General features: G+C 36.3%; 1 protein-coding gene across 1 annotated transcript; it reads left to right on the forward strand.

Moving 5' to 3' along the window:
• The first annotated feature begins 1,424 nt into the window (after positions 1-1,424).
• LOC149843117 (inositol transporter 1-like) lies at positions 1,425-7,364 on the forward strand. The gene is made up of 6 exons (XM_089999607.1): positions 1,425-2,456; positions 3,667-3,737; positions 3,839-4,174; positions 4,805-4,912; positions 5,458-5,643; positions 6,599-7,364. Exons 1-6 carry the CDS (start codon positions 2,312-2,314, stop codon positions 7,277-7,279), a joined length of 1,527 nt encoding a protein of 508 aa, XP_089855733.1. The 5' UTR covers positions 1,425-2,311; the 3' UTR covers positions 7,280-7,364.
• Positions 7,365-17,563: the final 10,199 nt, after the last annotated feature.

Here is a 17,563-nt window from a genome sequence, read left to right on the forward strand (position 1 = left end):
CGGTTTGTACAAACATTTTTATTGAAAATATAATTTTAAAATGTTCTATTGAAAATGTTGCATCACCTTCCATTTAAGTTGGCATAAGATAAAGTAATGACGGCAAGAGTGATCCTTGAAGATGTGTTGATTCCTTTCCAACCAAGTAAGCCTCCAAGCTGTCAAGATGACGCCACACCATCTTTTTATGAAAGACAATCATTTACTAATTCAATTCATAATGACAAATATCAGTGATTTTTATGTTGCCAAGAACATATTCTTTTATGATACTCATGGTAAACATTTAAAAATTCATGGTAAAATTTTAGTTTTAAGCAAAATTGTTATGATTTTTATTGCATTATTTTGGTTTTTATTGGTTAGATTTCAGGAAAAAATGTATTTTGATTTCTTTCAGTTATTTTCCTTTCTTTTTACATACTTTTTCAATAAAATTGTGCAAAAAACCAATTTTTTTTTTAAATATCACATATTAGCAGCAGAAATTAATTAGGATTTTCAACTTTTTCACTGAGATTGAGCTCTCCCTTTGGTGTCCTGGTGTCTAGTCCAGACTCAAAAGTTCAATTAATACATGGATCCAGATATAGTTTGTAAAATTTTATACCAGACCCCAGCCCGACCTGAGTTTCCATTAAGACCCGCAATTTTTCAATGTAAAATTATAACAAATTTATTTTACTGGGTATGGTTTCTCTTATAGTGGATCTAATTATACCCGAGTTCAGAACAGACACTATACCAGAAAATTGAGATCAAGTCTGATTTCACCTGGGTCTGAACCAAACCCGGTATTTGCAAAAATAGTCCTTTTACATTTCTTTAGCATCATAGGCCTCATATTTTAAAGGATTTGCAAGTTTATGAAACTTTACCCCCATAAAATTATAATTTTTAAACCTATACCCATTTTGTACAAACACAAGTCATATCTAGTCAATTTACACAGGTACAACTAAAAAAGAGGACAAAAAAGGACGCCCATTTTGGGCTGCTTCATTGACCCAAATTACCACACATTACAATGAAGTTTGGGTTAAATATTTAAAATCCATATGGATCACATAAAATTGAAAATGGGGCTGGATGTGGGTCGGAGCATATTTGACTCTACATTGGTTCGACATGTGAATGATAGACTGGCTTTTGCGTTCGGATCGATGTTGTCAGACCTGTATCATTTGGCCCCGATACCGATACTCAAGTGTATTGTTTCGAATCAGTTAAAAAATAATTAAAAAATATTATATGTCAATCAAAACGTAACACGTATTAATAGTAAAATAATATTCAAAATAATATAAAACATAACACGTGTCAATCCTATTCTTTTTGTTTCTTTTTCAATTGTGTGTGACTCTCATTTTCTCAATCAAGCCCCTCCGGTTCCTTTTTATCTGTTTGTTGTCAAGTTGGTGCTCTAAATGAGAATCCGTGAGCATCTGGTGGCTCATCTTTGTTGCGTTTTTCTTCTGCTTTCTTGGGTTGGTTTTCTTGTTGGTGGCAATAGAGTTTGTGGGTATCTGGTTTTTTCATGAATTGAAGACCCATCTTGCTGGATTCTCTGTTTTTGGGGTGTCTTGTGGTGAAAATCCTGTTTTTTGTTGGGTTTTCTCCGGGAACCAAACGGGTGAATTTTGGGATTTTTGTTAAGTGAAGGCCCGTTTGGATTGAACTCTGGGCGCGTTCGGTGTTTTTCTTTTTCTTTTGTTCATATTTTAGGTTGGAGTTGTAAAGGGTTTCAGGTTTTTTTTGGTGAGTTGAAGACCCAGCTGATCCAATTCGAACATCTTGCTTCTTCTTTTTTTTTGCGATAAGAATTTGCTTTTTGGAGTTTTCCTTCTGAAGCAAAGCTGTACCATTTTGGGTTTTTGATGAATTGAATCAAAGGCGCGAGTAGTAGAAACTCGTGCCATTTAGGTATCTTGTGTGCAGAAAGAATTGAGATAGATTTTTTGGATTCGTTTTTTAAAGTGAACTCTGATTTTCTAATGAAGGAGCCAACTCGCTGAGTTCATGAAATTGCTGGTGTTCATCTATTGAAACAGTTGTACCGTTTTTGGTTTTTTCCTTGAGAGTCAAATCTTTTCTTTTTGGTAAGAATCAAAAGATTTCACTGAAGTTGCTGTAAGATCTTAGGTACCTGGATTCTAATCTCGGGTATTTCGTTACAACAAGATGATAGTTTTCTGTGATTTCTGTGTTAGTTTTGGGAGCTCTTGAAAATATCCACCATAATTGCATTGTGGGTTGTGTGGGTAAGCAAAGCAAGTGAGAATTCAGAGAGAGTGGGATCAGGAAATACAGGATGACGATTGCGTCGCTTCCTGGTAGTTCAGGGATGTTGGATCCTCCTCCTCCAAGAGAAATCATGTCAGTTTTTAGTAATCTTTATGTGCTTGGATTGACACTTACTGCTGGTATAGGTGGTTTGTTATTTGGCTATGATACAGGTACTTCTCCAAGTATTTATTTTGGTCCTCCCATTAATGTGTTCCTTCTCTTTGTTACGTAATTTATGCTTTTGAGATTTTAAGATGCATCAAGGGTTACACTATATTTGGCATTGTAGAGAGCAAAGCTTGTCCATGATATCTTTTAGCTGACAAGTTTTAGGCTAGTTTAAAAGGCACATATATAAATGGATACCAGGACATGTTTATTTGCTTGAGGGGTGTGAATGGACTGAAGCAGTTTCCAGTAATTCTCACATGAGGGTTCCTAAAATAGTTTCTTGACTATTAGTTTTACTTTTTCAATGAAGTGATAAGAGTTGAAAAACAGGAGAAAATTTTTTACTTTTTGAATTTTATGCCAAAAGTTAAAAAGAAAAAAAGATCTCTGCGTTTTGCTATTGGTTGTGCATACCATGTAAAAAAATTATTAAATAAGTTAATGTTTCTTTCTTTTTTTTTACTTGACATGAAATAGAAGCTTTGCAGACAAAATCCAATTTCCACTCATTATGGTTTCTTAGCCCATAAAGAGATCGATTTGGGAGAGTAGGTTGGCTGGATCTCTTGATTTTAGTTGCTTGTCAGCTCCACTGGAAGGGTCAAGTCCAAGTAAATTCTAATAAATGTTTTTCTCCTGAATTGCACTGTCTCTAGTGGCTCTGATAATTCATTGAGTTATTTTTTATTTCTTAGCTTGAGGTAATTGGAGTTTGCACAAGTGTTGTCTGAGTTGCCAACCCGAACAATTACTGTTGATACACTAGTTGAAATCCGATCTATTGACAGTGTTATTATAAGTAGCTTCTTGTAGAGATACAAATTATAGAATTAGTATAATCTCTTGTTTCCATTAAGTCTTCATGCATAACTGATGTCTTACTGATTGTTGAAAATGAGGTTTGCTGGAACTAAACTGCTGTACCTCTGCTTTTATTGATTATAAACGCATGAAAATAATTCTTCAGAATTTGAATTTAGATAGCAGCTTATCAAACGTACAAGTCATTTCTTACGTAGAAGAAAGCTATGATTTTAATTTTCAACCAATTGGGGAAGATATCTTGAACATGTATTGAATGCTGTACTCCTTTTTTCCCTCCCTTTCTTTTTTCTTTTTCAAGCTTGTGTTAACTGTCTTTCAAGGATTTTGTATGTGTTCTTTCCATTGCCTCTTGAGACTTGATGCTATTCAAACATTTTCTTGCAGGTGTTATTTCTGGAGCCCTTCTTTACATCCGTAATGATTTTGAAGTGGTGAACAGGAGCACCTTTTTACAGGTTAAACTTGCGTTTCTCTTTTTTTTTTCTTTTTTCTTATGGTGATTGTGTATCAGTGAAGATGTTTTTGTTTCTGACTACCTTGTCTATGAACTTTTCAGGAAACAATTGTAAGCATGGCCTTGGTTGGTGCCTTCATCGGTTCAGCTATGGGGGGGTGGATAAATGATGTTCATGGGCGTAAAAAGGCTACCCTCCTGGCTGACATGGTCTTCATTGTTGGTGCAATATTCATGGCTGCTGCGCCAAATACATATATTCTTATTTTTGGAAGGTTCCTTATAGGCTTGGGTGTTGGCACTGCATCCGTTACTGCCCCTGTATATATTGCAGAAGCTTCTCCTGCTGAAATAAGGGGCGGGCTTGTCAGCATGAATGTGTTGATGATTACTGGTGGACAATTTCTTTCCTACATTGTGAATCTTGCATTTACTGAGGTTGGTAACCAATACATGATTGACTTTCATTTTTTTCTGTCATTGGCATAAGACAAGAATCTTTCACTAAGTAATCACTTTCACTTTTTTTAGTCATCAATAAAGAGAACAGTTTGTTGCTGTTGTTAAGAGTATTTTGTCATAGCACGCATGCTTGTATCTAGGCAGAAGATTTTTGTTTGTTTTTGTATTCGACTTTTCTTTTTCCTCCTCCTCGTTGAATTAACCATCTTATCATGTGTTATTATAAGTGGTCTGTAAGGTTTAATTGAGGCCTTGAATGTTTTGCAAGTTTGAATATGTTGTTTTCTCCACTGCATTATTTGAAAGCCCTTTCATATGAATTCTACCTGAGATTTTCACTATGTTAGCTCTCCATCTCCTTAACTTTGCTGGATTGTTTTTATCTTTGTATTTTCTATTGTCCATGGATGGCCGTGACAACTTGTCTTGAAAGAACCACCCAGTTTATTACTGAGCTAGAAAGTAAGGTTGACTTGAGCGAGAATGAGTAGAATAGAAAAGGATGTATCCTACCTTGAAATAACTTGACACAGGAGAAAAACAAATATGTGTCATGGTATTTTCTATGCATTACATATTCTCTCATATGGTTTCAACTTCTAACAGGTCCCTGGAACATGGCGCTGGATGCTTGGGGTCTCTGGTGTTCCAGCTGTCCTGCAAATTTTTCTGATGCTCTTCTTGCCTGAGTCCCCATGCTGGCTTTTCCTTAAGGTAAAACCTTAACCAAATTATAGATGTTTGGTAGTCTTATATATCCATATCTTAGCCACTACAGTTGTGGATCATTGGTTCTCAGGCTCCTGGTGATTGGGATAAGATCGTTTGGAACTAGACACTTGACAGCAGGTGTACTGGTTGCAAGTCATGGGTTGCAGGCCAAAACCGACCTTGGTAATGTGTCTCAAGTCATGTAAACTCGGTAGAAATTTTCAGATGTTTGTGCCCACATGAATATCCATCTCTGCAGAGGGAGAGTGAGGTAGGGACTATGTCACATGGAAATAGCTGCGGATACGGGGATATGGCCATTTTTATGAAATTTCCAGTATGACTTGCATATGAAGGGAAACGGAATGTCTGTCAAAAAGTAGTGTCTGTGTGACGTAGGGTAGGGATCTCAGAATCTGGTTAGTCTTTAAGATACATTAGACTACAAACTAGTACATCAGTATTCTGGTATTTTGGACCTTGTATGGGTTAAAAGTTGCATAAGCATAGGCTTGTTCTTGTTTTAAATTGTTGCTTAATGTGCACAGGATAAGAAGGCAGAAGCTATCACTGTACTTGGAAAGATATACAGTCCAGACCGCTTAGAGGAGGAGATAGCTATACTCTCTAATGCTTCAATGGATGCTTATCAACAAAAGAATTGTGTAGGATACAGGGAAGTTTTCATGTCAAAGGAGATCAGACTTGCACTTTTGGCTGGTGCAGGACTCCAGGTATGAACGCCGCAAAAAAAAAAGTTTTATTTCTCTTTTACAAGATTGTCTGCCATAGGAGGAGGAAAACAAAGAGGAAGAGAAAAAAAAGGGATAACCTTTATGCCGAGATGTTCTCTGAGTGTTCTCTTCTGAGCTCACAGACTGTTAAAATTTGATACCTTGCCTTAATTTAAAACCATAGTTAATGAATAATCGGAAATACTCTTTGTTCCCCCCTTTAGCAACCTTAGTAAAGGCTTCTTTTTTAGTTACATGTGCTTTGGGACACGTTTGTTTTTTCTCTCTGTACGGTGTGACTACCACGATAATGTCCTTGGGGCCTTATCTGATATTGTCAGTTATATAGTTTCTAGGTTACTTCACTTTTTCTATTTTAAAATATCACATAGTACGTGAGAGGAAAAGAGCAAAGGGGATTTAGTGAAAGGCAAATATTTTTTAATTGTTATCTAATAAATTTGGTGTATCCTCTGGTTACAGTTGTCAGATATCTCACTCATCAAATGGTTTATAATTTCTAGTACAACGTAATGATTCATTACAAAATTTGTACCATACTACTTTGATTTGTAGTTGTTGCTGGTTATGGCGAGTTTCTTCTTTGGTAATAGTGTTTATCATTTGCATTCCAAGCAAACTTTCCACTAGGAGTTTCTTACACTTTATTAGGTCATTCAACAATAGAATGGAAAGTTATTCCATGTAAATGAGGACAGGGTAAAATAGTCTGGACTGTTCTCATTCCTATGCCATAGAATTCTTGATCGCTCAACTGGTGCCAGAGAGGGCATAAAAAGGTTTGTTATCTTATTTTTTAATGTGAAAATTATTAGGCATCGTTTTGTGCTTGGGAACATCTTAAATTTCTGTGTCACTGAGGAAAAAAAGTTTCTAATTAGCACAAGGGGGATTTCCAGCTATCTACTCTCATTTTTGCTCGTTTTTTATACAGGCTTTTCAGCAGTTCACTGGAATTAATACAGTGATGTACTACAGCCCTACCATCGTGAAGATGGCTGGTTTTAACTCTAATAGACTGGCACTGTTTCTGTCAATGATACTTGCTGGGATGAACGCGACAGGAACAGTTCTTGGAATATATCTGATTGATCGCTCTGGAAGGCGAAAGTTGGCTCTTATTAGCTTAAGTGGTGTATTTGTATCACTTTGTCTGCTCTCGGGTGCATTCTTCTTGCAGTCATCCGGGGCATCCATTAATGTTACGTTGAGCAGTAACAACAGTAGCGATGGGTGGTTTGCAATCATTGGTTTGGTTCTGTATATTGCCTTCTTTTCACCAGGAATGGGTCCAGTTCCATGGGCTATAAATTCAGAGATTTATCCATCAGGGTATCGAGGGATCTGTGGAGGAATATCAGCAACTGTGAACTGGATCTCCAACTTGATTGTCTCAGAGACCTTCTTATCGGTTGTTGCAGCAGTTGGGGCGGCTGGAACATTTTTTATGCTTGCTGGAGTTGCTGTGCTTGCGCTCATTTTTGTGTCTGTTTTTGTGCCAGAGACTAAAGGCCTAAGTTTTGAGCAGGTGGAGATGCTGTGGGAAGATAAGTCAAACGATAGGTGTAGCCATCTGCAATGCCTTTTGGAAGCAGGTCAAGGGCCTAATACTTGAGGTTGCTCTCTTTTATTTGGTCTTATAAGAAAATCCATCAACTGTATGCCAAACACCAAATTAATTGAATTTTTAAATTAAGAAACTCCCTTCCCATAATTGTGTGTGTGTTTATACACCTCTCTCTCTCTCTCTCTCATCAATATTTCCTGTTGGATCTATGCTCAGACTCCAATCAAAATCAATCCATTTGTACACGTAAAATACATGTGTTTAATCTGTTTTAATTATAAAAAATAAATTATACCAGACTTGATAGTACCATATAAAATTCAGATTTGGAACCAAATCTACTTAATTGGATTGATGTTCTCAGATTCAGACTTGGACTTGCTGCTTGAAATATTTGGAGTCTGGTTTGGATCAGCTATGATTCCAACTTTGTCTGATCAGATTGTACCCCTAGTGCCAACGACAAAACAGGGATGTGATAGATAGTTGTTTCAGACTTCCAGCCAAGAGAAGCACTAAAACCATAAGATATAATTTTCTGATAATAAATTATACTGTATCGAAAAATGAAGCAGAAGAAATTCACGGTTCAATTGTGGAATATTTAGTCCATCTTCTCTCTCGTACATCACACATAAAACAAATGGAGATGAGAACTAAGAGAGTCATGACACAGGTTAAGGTTTCAAGACAAGAAAACAGGACATTTGACAACTTTGACAGAAGTTATTCTTGCCTTATTTTTAATGAAAGAAAAAGTGGGATTAAAAAAATAAATTTTATGATTTAAACTTGGATACATAAGCATTACCAAATTCCTACATAATTGGATATGGCCCAGTCAAATTCAGAGTTGGATAGAAACACACTTAGGCCTACCTACGCCCAGCCATGATCCCCCCATCCTTTGAGAAGCACCCATATCATATAGAATACCTATATCTGTTGCATGTAAGTTCTCACTCTTAATTGCAGATGAAGCTTATGACGCATGAATACATGTGTTTGCCTTCGTTAACATGTTCATGTTCGAATGAATTTAATAAAGTACCATTGAGGTGCTTATCTGTTTCCTGCTTCTTTCATTGCAAAAAAAGAGAGACCTTCTCTGCCAACCCCGAAAAAAATAGACCTTTCCTCTGATGGATTTGTTGTAACTGAGAAAGAATGCCTACAGTATACCTGTGAGGTGACAATATAGCATATACAGCTGCCCGAGAGAATCACACACTTATCACTAATCACCCATATTTAGCTACTTCAAGAAACTCAGTTACTGGGATAAAGGTCGTGTTCCGATCAAGATTAATCTTTCAATTCATTGTTTGACTCAGATAAGACCAACATCAAGTCATGCATGCGGTTCCCTAGTTATGGTTCATCCTTAGGCACCTAATCAGAAAGTTTGGCGGATGATGTGGTATTACTCCCTACTTGGTTGGGATACACATGGACAATCAGCAGTATATATTTCTAGGCAAATATGTCTCTTTTGGGCATGTTTGATTAGTTGTGACAGGCGTGATTTGCGGGCCGTCGAAACAAACATTGGACACAGCGAACGTGGCCACGTCTCAAGAACAAGATTTCTTCGTTTCATGCCCCTGTTACGAAAAGTACAGGAATGGGGGTAACCAAAATAAATAAAAAAAAGTCAGGGAGTTAACCCCCGATGCTTTTCTCTTCCGCTGCCCTCTTCCCCAACCCTGGTACTCCCCTCTCTCTCGCTGCCTCTGGACCCCGGAACTCTGCCTCCAGCGAGCAATGGACACTGTCCCTCAAGCGAGCAACGACTACCGAGCCTCTCTCCGACACTGTTATCACTGTCCCTCCGATGAGCAACGACCACCACTCCTCCGGCTGCGAACTCCACCTCTGGCGATCCTCTGCCCTCTCTGATCAGGTCCTCCCTTGCATGTATCTCACTATGTTGTTGTAGGGTGCTTTCCCTTCCTTTTTTTTTCTCTCTCATAGATAGGATTAACCCTAATCCGATTTCAGGGTTAGGGTTTGCCGGGGACAATTTTTTTGTTAAGTATGCTTAGGGCTTTTTGCATTTAGACCCTATTTTTGTAATCTATTGAGTAAATGCATGTTAAATCCAATAGCATATTTGCGGGTATGCTTAAATTTTAGGAATTTTGTATCTTAAACCTTATTTTTATGCATCTTAGTTGAGTACGTTCATCTTGATATCTAGTCGTATTTTAGGGATTTTGGATTTTATATCTTAAACCTTGTTTTTATGCATCATGGTTGAGTATGTTCATCTTGATATATAGCATATTTTAGGGATTGGGGATTTTGTATCTTAAACCCTATTTTAAACCTTGTTTTTATGCATCTTGAGGAATGTACATCTTGATATCTAACGTATTTTAGAGATTTTTTTTTGCATGATCACTAACTTGGTTGAGTATGTTCATCTTGATATCTAGCCTACTTGCTTTCCTACTCATTCTATCTACAAGCCAGTTTTATGTCATCTAACTTGGGAGGTTAAATGCTGCATGTATATCAATGACAATAACACTAGTTTGGGTAACATCAAAGCTCAGTTGAAAATTTAGATTTGGGTAATATATGTCACAGAGACTAGCTTAAGAGGAAAATTTAGGTTTGAATTTTGACTAACTAAGCAGGGCCTAGCTTAAGAGGTTAAATGCTATATGTCTCACATGTTTTTCTTTATTTACATTGAGAGAACTGTATTTATTAACTCAGCCTCAACTAGCCCTTGTGTTTTGATTTTTTTATATTGATGACATGATTATCATTTGAAATAATAAAGCATTAGATTTTATGTAGTACTCATTTTAAAACTATAGATCAGACCACTTTTTAGGGATTGACGTGGCTTGCTTGTCATGAAGATATTTGCCCATGCTATGATCTTGTGCATAAATCTTGCATTGTCATTGATATACATAAGTAATTGAAGAGAAGATGAGGTCATTTAAGATGTTCTTTATGTCCCTTCCATTTAAAGAGTTGGTATGACAAAAGGGAAATAAGTCCCTCCTCTCTGAATCAGAGGCACAGGGAGGGGCCGAGCCCCTCTTCTACGAGCAGAGGGTGGGGGGGGCTGCGGGAAAATAAGAACGAGGCAGGGGCGGAGCACCCAGACTCGTTCTTTTTTTTGGCATGGGCCGGAGGCAAGGGACTCCGCCACCTGCCAAAAAATGAGGAAGGGGGAGCCCCCTGCTGGACGAAGAGGAGAGAGTGGGAATGGGGGGCATACCTGTTGACCGAGAAAAGGGGGAGATGGTGGCTGGCGTCACCTGCGGCTACCGTTGTCGGAGTCTGGATCGTCAGCGTGAGTGTAGAAGGAAGCTGCAGGGGATGGGGGGAGGCAAAATCAACAGGGTAAGCCCCTCCCCTTATCGTAAACCTCTTTTAGGGTTCGGGATGAAGTTTGGATCTGGGTCAAGTTCGGATCCAGACCTAACCCAGATCCAAAACATATTTCGAAATGGACATTTTTAGACTCGGTCAATGTTGACCGAATCCAAAACGAGGACGAACTCGGCCCCGATTCATTGACCGAGTCTGACTCGTCGTTGACCGAGTTCGGCCCGTGTCCGAAGTTGCACCGACGTCTGCACCCGTGTTGGAGCGTGTCGACACGAGTGCGTCGCCTCCCTAGCCGAGTCCATGTGACTTAGGGTAGAATTATCAAAAACTAAAAAAATAAAGATATTATGAACATGATATGAAGATTTATGGGGAATCAACTGCTATAGGCATTTATAGGACCATCCAATCAGAAATACCACCACCACCATCTCCTGTCAAATAGAGAAACCAAACTCATCATCACAAGCTCCAGGTAATGTGACACCCATGGGTAGCCCACCACCTAGCATGCCCTCATCTTTTAACAAGCATTCAATTCAAAGCGCAAAATTTGCATTGATAATCAAATTGTGGATATGCTAAGCAACATTTCTACGTATATGAAGACCATCAACGATGAATCCCCTGCAAATTGGCAACACAATGTAATGTTATATTAAAAAAATATTGGATAATGGTCAGATTACTGCTCTCACGCACGTGAAGGCATTAGACTTACTAATAGCCCCTAAGAATGCATCTATGTTCCTGAGTATGGATCCAGATTGTCAGGTTGAATGATCAAACTATAAATTGTCTCTTAATGTTTAGGTACGCATTTGCACAAATAATCACTTATGTTGATTGTTTAATGTTATCATTGTATTAAATGTTCAATATTGTTTTTGTATATGTTAAATATTTCTCAATTGAAATGTTGTATGTCATAACAGTCTTAAATATTTATTGCATGATTATATATTTGTATGCAGAAGTAAATACTCCACAGTTATTCATGTTTATTGCATGATTATATTTGTGTAACTATTCAAGAACAACTTGTTTACTTATTATAGTGGTATTGATCATTTTCATACATAGTTTGAAAATGTCACATAGGGCAATAGTTTATGATTCTATACATAGGTGTAATGTTTCGGATTTTCAAAACAATACTTTGTCCAAATTTTATGAATCTTTTTTTTCTTTGCAATGAAATTTAAAAAAGGCTTTAGCAGTTAAAATAGACGATAGTTAGTCGTTAGTTTTAGAAAATGTCGAGTAAGTCACAGGTATGTGGCCAAGCACTCATTGTCTGAGTTTGCAAACGAAATATACAACAAAGTCTAAAGAAATCCTAGATCTTCATGTCGCCCTGCTCCGCATATCACACTACAGGTTCAGTAGTTGTAGCCCCCATAAAACGGGGTTAGAACCATTCCTAGTATGATAGAAAAGCATTTCAATTTTAATAAGTATAATATGTTGAAAATATAAGAGTCACTTTAGAACCGTAATTCAAGTCTCCACAACTTAGCGTATAGGTATCCCATAGATTGAAGCAGGAGCTCCTCGAGCCTAGCTTAGACATGCAAATACAATTTGGGTCCTTCGTCTGATCAGTCCAACAGTGTACCGAGATCAGTATCTTACATAAGATAAGGTATGAGTAGCACTAACATGCATGCATTCATTCATTTGCCAATGTATCTATAACTAATGCATTGTCTCGATAATTACGAGTTCATCCCCTGATACGCAGGAGAACTTAACTTTGGTGTTAAAAGAAGATGTTTGGGTGTTTATTATGTCATGTACTTTTTTGTGCCCAAAAGCCTGGGTGACCTAGTCCATAACGAGGCGACAGATCTTATCAGGAGACCCTGCCAGGTCGGTTCGGATGCATCCTTCTACTACAGTAGCAGGGTCTACCCCTAGATCTTAGGGATAACCCAACCTCCTAACTTTCGAGTAACCAAAAGATCGCTTGAACTCTTTGGTTCGTAAGATAATGTAGTTAACTCGATGTGGTACCATCATTGTCTTCCACGATGAGTGTAAGTCCTAAAGGGGTTCGACAACATAATCTTTATTATTAGAACATTAAGGGTCACATAGGCAATTCAATGCATTCTGCACAAAGGAAAATATGAACTCAACCCCAATCAATTTTTTGAATTGTTTATATGCATACAAACATTGCTCTTGGTGTCTACGACCTTCATGAGCACTTTATCCCTTGAAAGTGGATAACCGACTCTAGCACAACGACGCTTACTAGTATTAATTTTGTGACAGTAGTTTATAAAGGCATGCATAATCAATGATCACTTTTGATTGACTGCTCGGGTTTATTTAGCTGCAATGAGCACTGGCCCAACAAGACACAATAGTTATTCTGGCACAACGGCCCTTATGAGTATGATGCCCTTGAAGGCAAAAATGAAACGAGTTATCCAGTCAGGGTTCCAACAATAAGGGCATCATCGTGCCATCCATACTACCTTAGGTGAGTATTTTGCCAGAAATTTTGGCAACATCTTTTTTAACTCAAAGAGCACCTTGTCAAAAATTTTGGCAACATCTTTTCTCTTTAACAAAGAAATCACTAAGCTCATTTTTTGATAGATGTGTACCATTGTGCGTATGTTACATCTCTCATGGTTTATCGGAAGCCTAGGCCTTACGTTGATGATTTAAATGTTTACTTAAATATGGTTTTGCGCAAATCTAAAACCTTTACAATAGGGATTTCTTCACCAAACAATATTTTGAACATTACAAGGCTTTTGAATCGCTTTTAGCGATAGGGATCAGTCATCATTTGTACGCTTATTACAGCGCAATTATATTTACTAAAAGCAAGAGCCTATGCACATAATAGTGCAATGATAAAGTAAATAGCGCATAGCAAGAGCTTGTACACATAATAACGCGATGGCAAAGTAAAGTGTGTAAAGCATTGCTCGATAAATGAAACTATGTATCGGGCTAAGTAAAGTGTGTAAGCAGGGCTCAGTAAATGAAACCACGCATCAGGCTAAGTAAAGTTCATAAACAGAGCCCGGTAAATGAAATCATGCATCGGGCTGAGTAAAATGCATAAGCAACACTTGATGAATGAAACCACGCATCGGGCTAAGTAATGTGCATAAAGCAATGTGTGTGTGTAATATATATATATATATATATATATATATATATATATATATATATATATATAGAAAATTAGTCGCAAGGATACGCGCATGAACACCGAAGCAAGCTTCCAGTGGCCTAGAGGGCATAAACCAAGGACTAATACCCTATGGCACATAATGTATCGTAAATATTGAGAAATAGTTGTAAGGGCACGTGCGTGAACACCGAAGCAAGATTGTGGTGCTCTAGAGAGTGTAAACCAATGACTAGGACCCAATATTGTTTTAAAAAGATATATGATAAGAAAATCCTCACCGTACACGACAATTATTTCAACAAAATAACTTGAAATAGAGAGAGAAACGTGCTAACTACCAAAAATCTGGCAGAGGTGACTTAGCGCAAGTGTAGAGGCACTCCTAGGTCATGGTCATCACGTCCTTACATCTCATACGATCACAACCAAGAGTGTCTCATATATAACTCATCGACGTAGAAAAATAGAGAGGTATAGGCCAAAAATGGATCGGACCTAGTTTAGGTCCAACTAGGTTCAAGCCTACCTCAAGTGGGCTAGGTATTTTCAAATGGGTTGGACCTAGTCGAGAAAGAGATAGGAAAAGTCAAGGTCAAGTGATCTTGACTCAAATGGGCACAATCTAGGTCAAGCAGGTCCAAGTTCACCTCAAGTGGGCTCAGTCTAGGTCAAGTGGATATAACTCAGGCTTAGACCAAAAATAAAAGAAGAGAGAGAAAAGTTAACCTAGTAGGTCAAGTAGGTTTGACCCAAGTGAGCTCAATCTAGGCTAGGCATACTCAAGCTCACCTCAAGTGGACTTGATCTAAGTCAAATAGGCTTAACCTAGGCTAGAACCAAGAGAGAGAGAGGGCTGAACATTTTTTTCTAAAAAGGGAAGATGCTCAACTCTATTTATAAACTTTTATATGGGTCTTAGGTATGGATATGGGTTGGATCTCATCTAGATCCAAATCTAAAAAGTAATATGACATGAGGCTTATCCATCCAAGACTTAGGGAAGAAGTAATAAAATAACTTGTATGTCCCTATGAGACTCACTAGTTGCTTTTATGAAATATTTCATGTGGAGCCCGCAATTATTTTGTGGGGCCCACATATTTCGAGGCTGTCAATATTTTTTTAGAAAAAATGAACTTTTGTCCATTAGCTTCATCTCGACGAGACTAAGCGGATTTTGTCATTATGAACTGCTTGTTTTGCTTAACGAGCTCGTTATGACTCTTCAAACTTTTTCCGCGAAAATCATCGTGGAGGTTTGTGTACTTATCCTAAGCATGATTGGCTCTACGAAATTTTCTCATTTTGCCAAATAAGTGCAATATGGCTTCCTAAAGGTTTTGAGTGTATATCCCTGCAGATATATACGTCTTAAGTATAATTGGCTTTATGAAATTCCTTGGTTTCACATTCTAGTTCAATACAATGAAATTACGTAAAAAATACCTCTTAGTTTTATTTAGAAGTTTATTGAAAATTTAGGGGTCTTACAATAGGGGTAATGATTTCGTGTGCAATTGTGTTGGGTCACCAGTGAAGTTGTTTTGTCCTTTTACGCATGAAAAAAAATACATAGCATTATGTGAAGCTTTTCACAGAAGTGGATTATTGCAAGATGCATGTGATGTATATCTTGAAGAACAAGTTGTAATTTTTTTATTAACACTTAAAAGTATTTTAATTTGGTATTAAACGCAATACTTAGCATTAAACATCGGTTTATAGGCCGACATAGTAATTATACCCCAGCAAAAAATTATGAGAGAACCTCGATTCTACCCATATTTGAAAGTAACCGAGATTCTATACTTGTAATTAGATTTTATATATATAGTAACTTGCCTTCATTGCTTATGATAGAATTGTTTGAGGGCTATAAATGACATATATTCCTATAAATGTATCAAGGGTAGAACAAAAGATGTTTCGAAATAGAAAATGATGGTTGTTACAAAATGTCCTTGTTGTGGTGGGGTTTGACATACGATTTTTATTGTGCTTGATGGGTGGGATGAAAGTGCAACTGATGCAAAAGTGTTGTACAATGCACTTGATGATCTTGACCAGGCTCTAGTAATACCTTAAGGTAAGTAAATACATAATATGTGCATAAATTACATTAATTAAAATTTTTTTAATACATGATAAACCAAATGTGTGTATATAGGCAAATATTATTTTGCAGATTCTGAATACCCAAATATTATTGAAATTTTTTATTCGACACAAAGAATATCGTTATCGCTTGTTAGAGAAACCACAAGAATTATACAACCATAGACACTCCTCATTGCAAACAACAGTAGAACATATTTTTTGTTTGCTAAAAGCGTGGTTTTCAATTTTAAAGTGCCAAGTAAAATATTCAATTTTTACTCAGATTAAAATTATTTATGCGACATGCATAATACATAATATTAGAAAATATAATATTTGATAACTTTATTATTTGTTAAGTTTCATAATTTCAATTTCAAGATTAATAAAAGTGTTTTATGTGTACTTGATTGATAACATTATATATTTAATCGAGACGATAATGCCTCATTGTAGATATTACATTGTATTCAATGTGAGAGCTAGAAGCATCTACGACTCTTGAGAAACATGTCAACCACAGGTTTTCAGATATAGTGGGTCAGTGTATAGATTATTTACTAGCTTTAAAGAAGATAATAGCCGGTTGCATGAGTACATGGCGAAGACAAGGTAGGTGAAGCAGAAGGTGCAACGAAAGGTGCACCAAGAAACACTTACATGATGTTCGAGGGGATATTGCATTTTTTTTTGCCTTACTCTTTCTAGTTTTCTGATTTTTGGATTTTTTCTATTATCTTGATATATTTTCGTGCTAGGTGATGTACACTTTTTGAGGCTTCGGTGGATGGTTAACATGTATGACACATACTCTTGTTATATTGCTTTATTGCTAACATTTTAGATTTATGTATACTATGATACTCTCTTGCCAGAGTACATATATTTGCAAGTTTATTTTGGATTGATTGACATGAATGAATGAATGATATTCTATTGAAAGTTGATTTTTGAATGAATAAAATGAATGTGATTTTTAAATGAATGGAATGAATGTATTTAGATTTTTGAATGAATGGAATGAATGTATGGGCAAGTTGATTTTTGAATAAATAGAATGAATGTATTTATCAATTTTTTAATGAATAAAATAAATTTATTTATCAGCATATTGATTTTTGAATGAACAAAATGAATATATTTATAAGCATGTTGATTTTTAAATCAATAAAATGAATGTATGTCTGAGCTAATTGATTTTTGAATGAATGTATGAACAAGTTGATTTTTAAATGAATAGAATAAATTTATTTATGAACAAGTTCATTTTTTAATGCATGAAATGAATGTATATATGTGCGTGTTGAGTTTTGAATAAATAGAATGAATGTATGTATAAGCATGTTGATTTTTTAATGAGTGAAATGAATGTATTTATGAGTAAGTTTATTTTTTAATGAATGGAATAAATGTATGTATAAGAAGATTGATTTTTGAATGAATAAAATATATGTATTTATGAGTAGGTTAATTTTTTGAATGAATGGAATGAATGTATATATAAGCATAATGATTTATAAATGAATGAAATGAATGGATGAAGGTTGATTTTTTTAATGGTTATGTATTTGTTTTACAAGTTTTATATTGTTTTGGTATTTGAATCCAATTCAATTTTCATATTCAAGATAAATATCTATGATTTTAAACATACATTCATAATTGGATCAAATATGATACCAATTATAACTTTGGGATATCGAAAAAATGATTATGTATAT

Source organism: Nuphar pumila, chromosome 3 (assembly GCF_984573655.1).
Source record: "Nuphar pumila chromosome 3, dmNupPumi1.hap1.1, whole genome shotgun sequence".
NCBI classification, from domain to species: domain Eukaryota; kingdom Viridiplantae; phylum Streptophyta; class Magnoliopsida; order Nymphaeales; family Nymphaeaceae; genus Nuphar; species Nuphar pumila.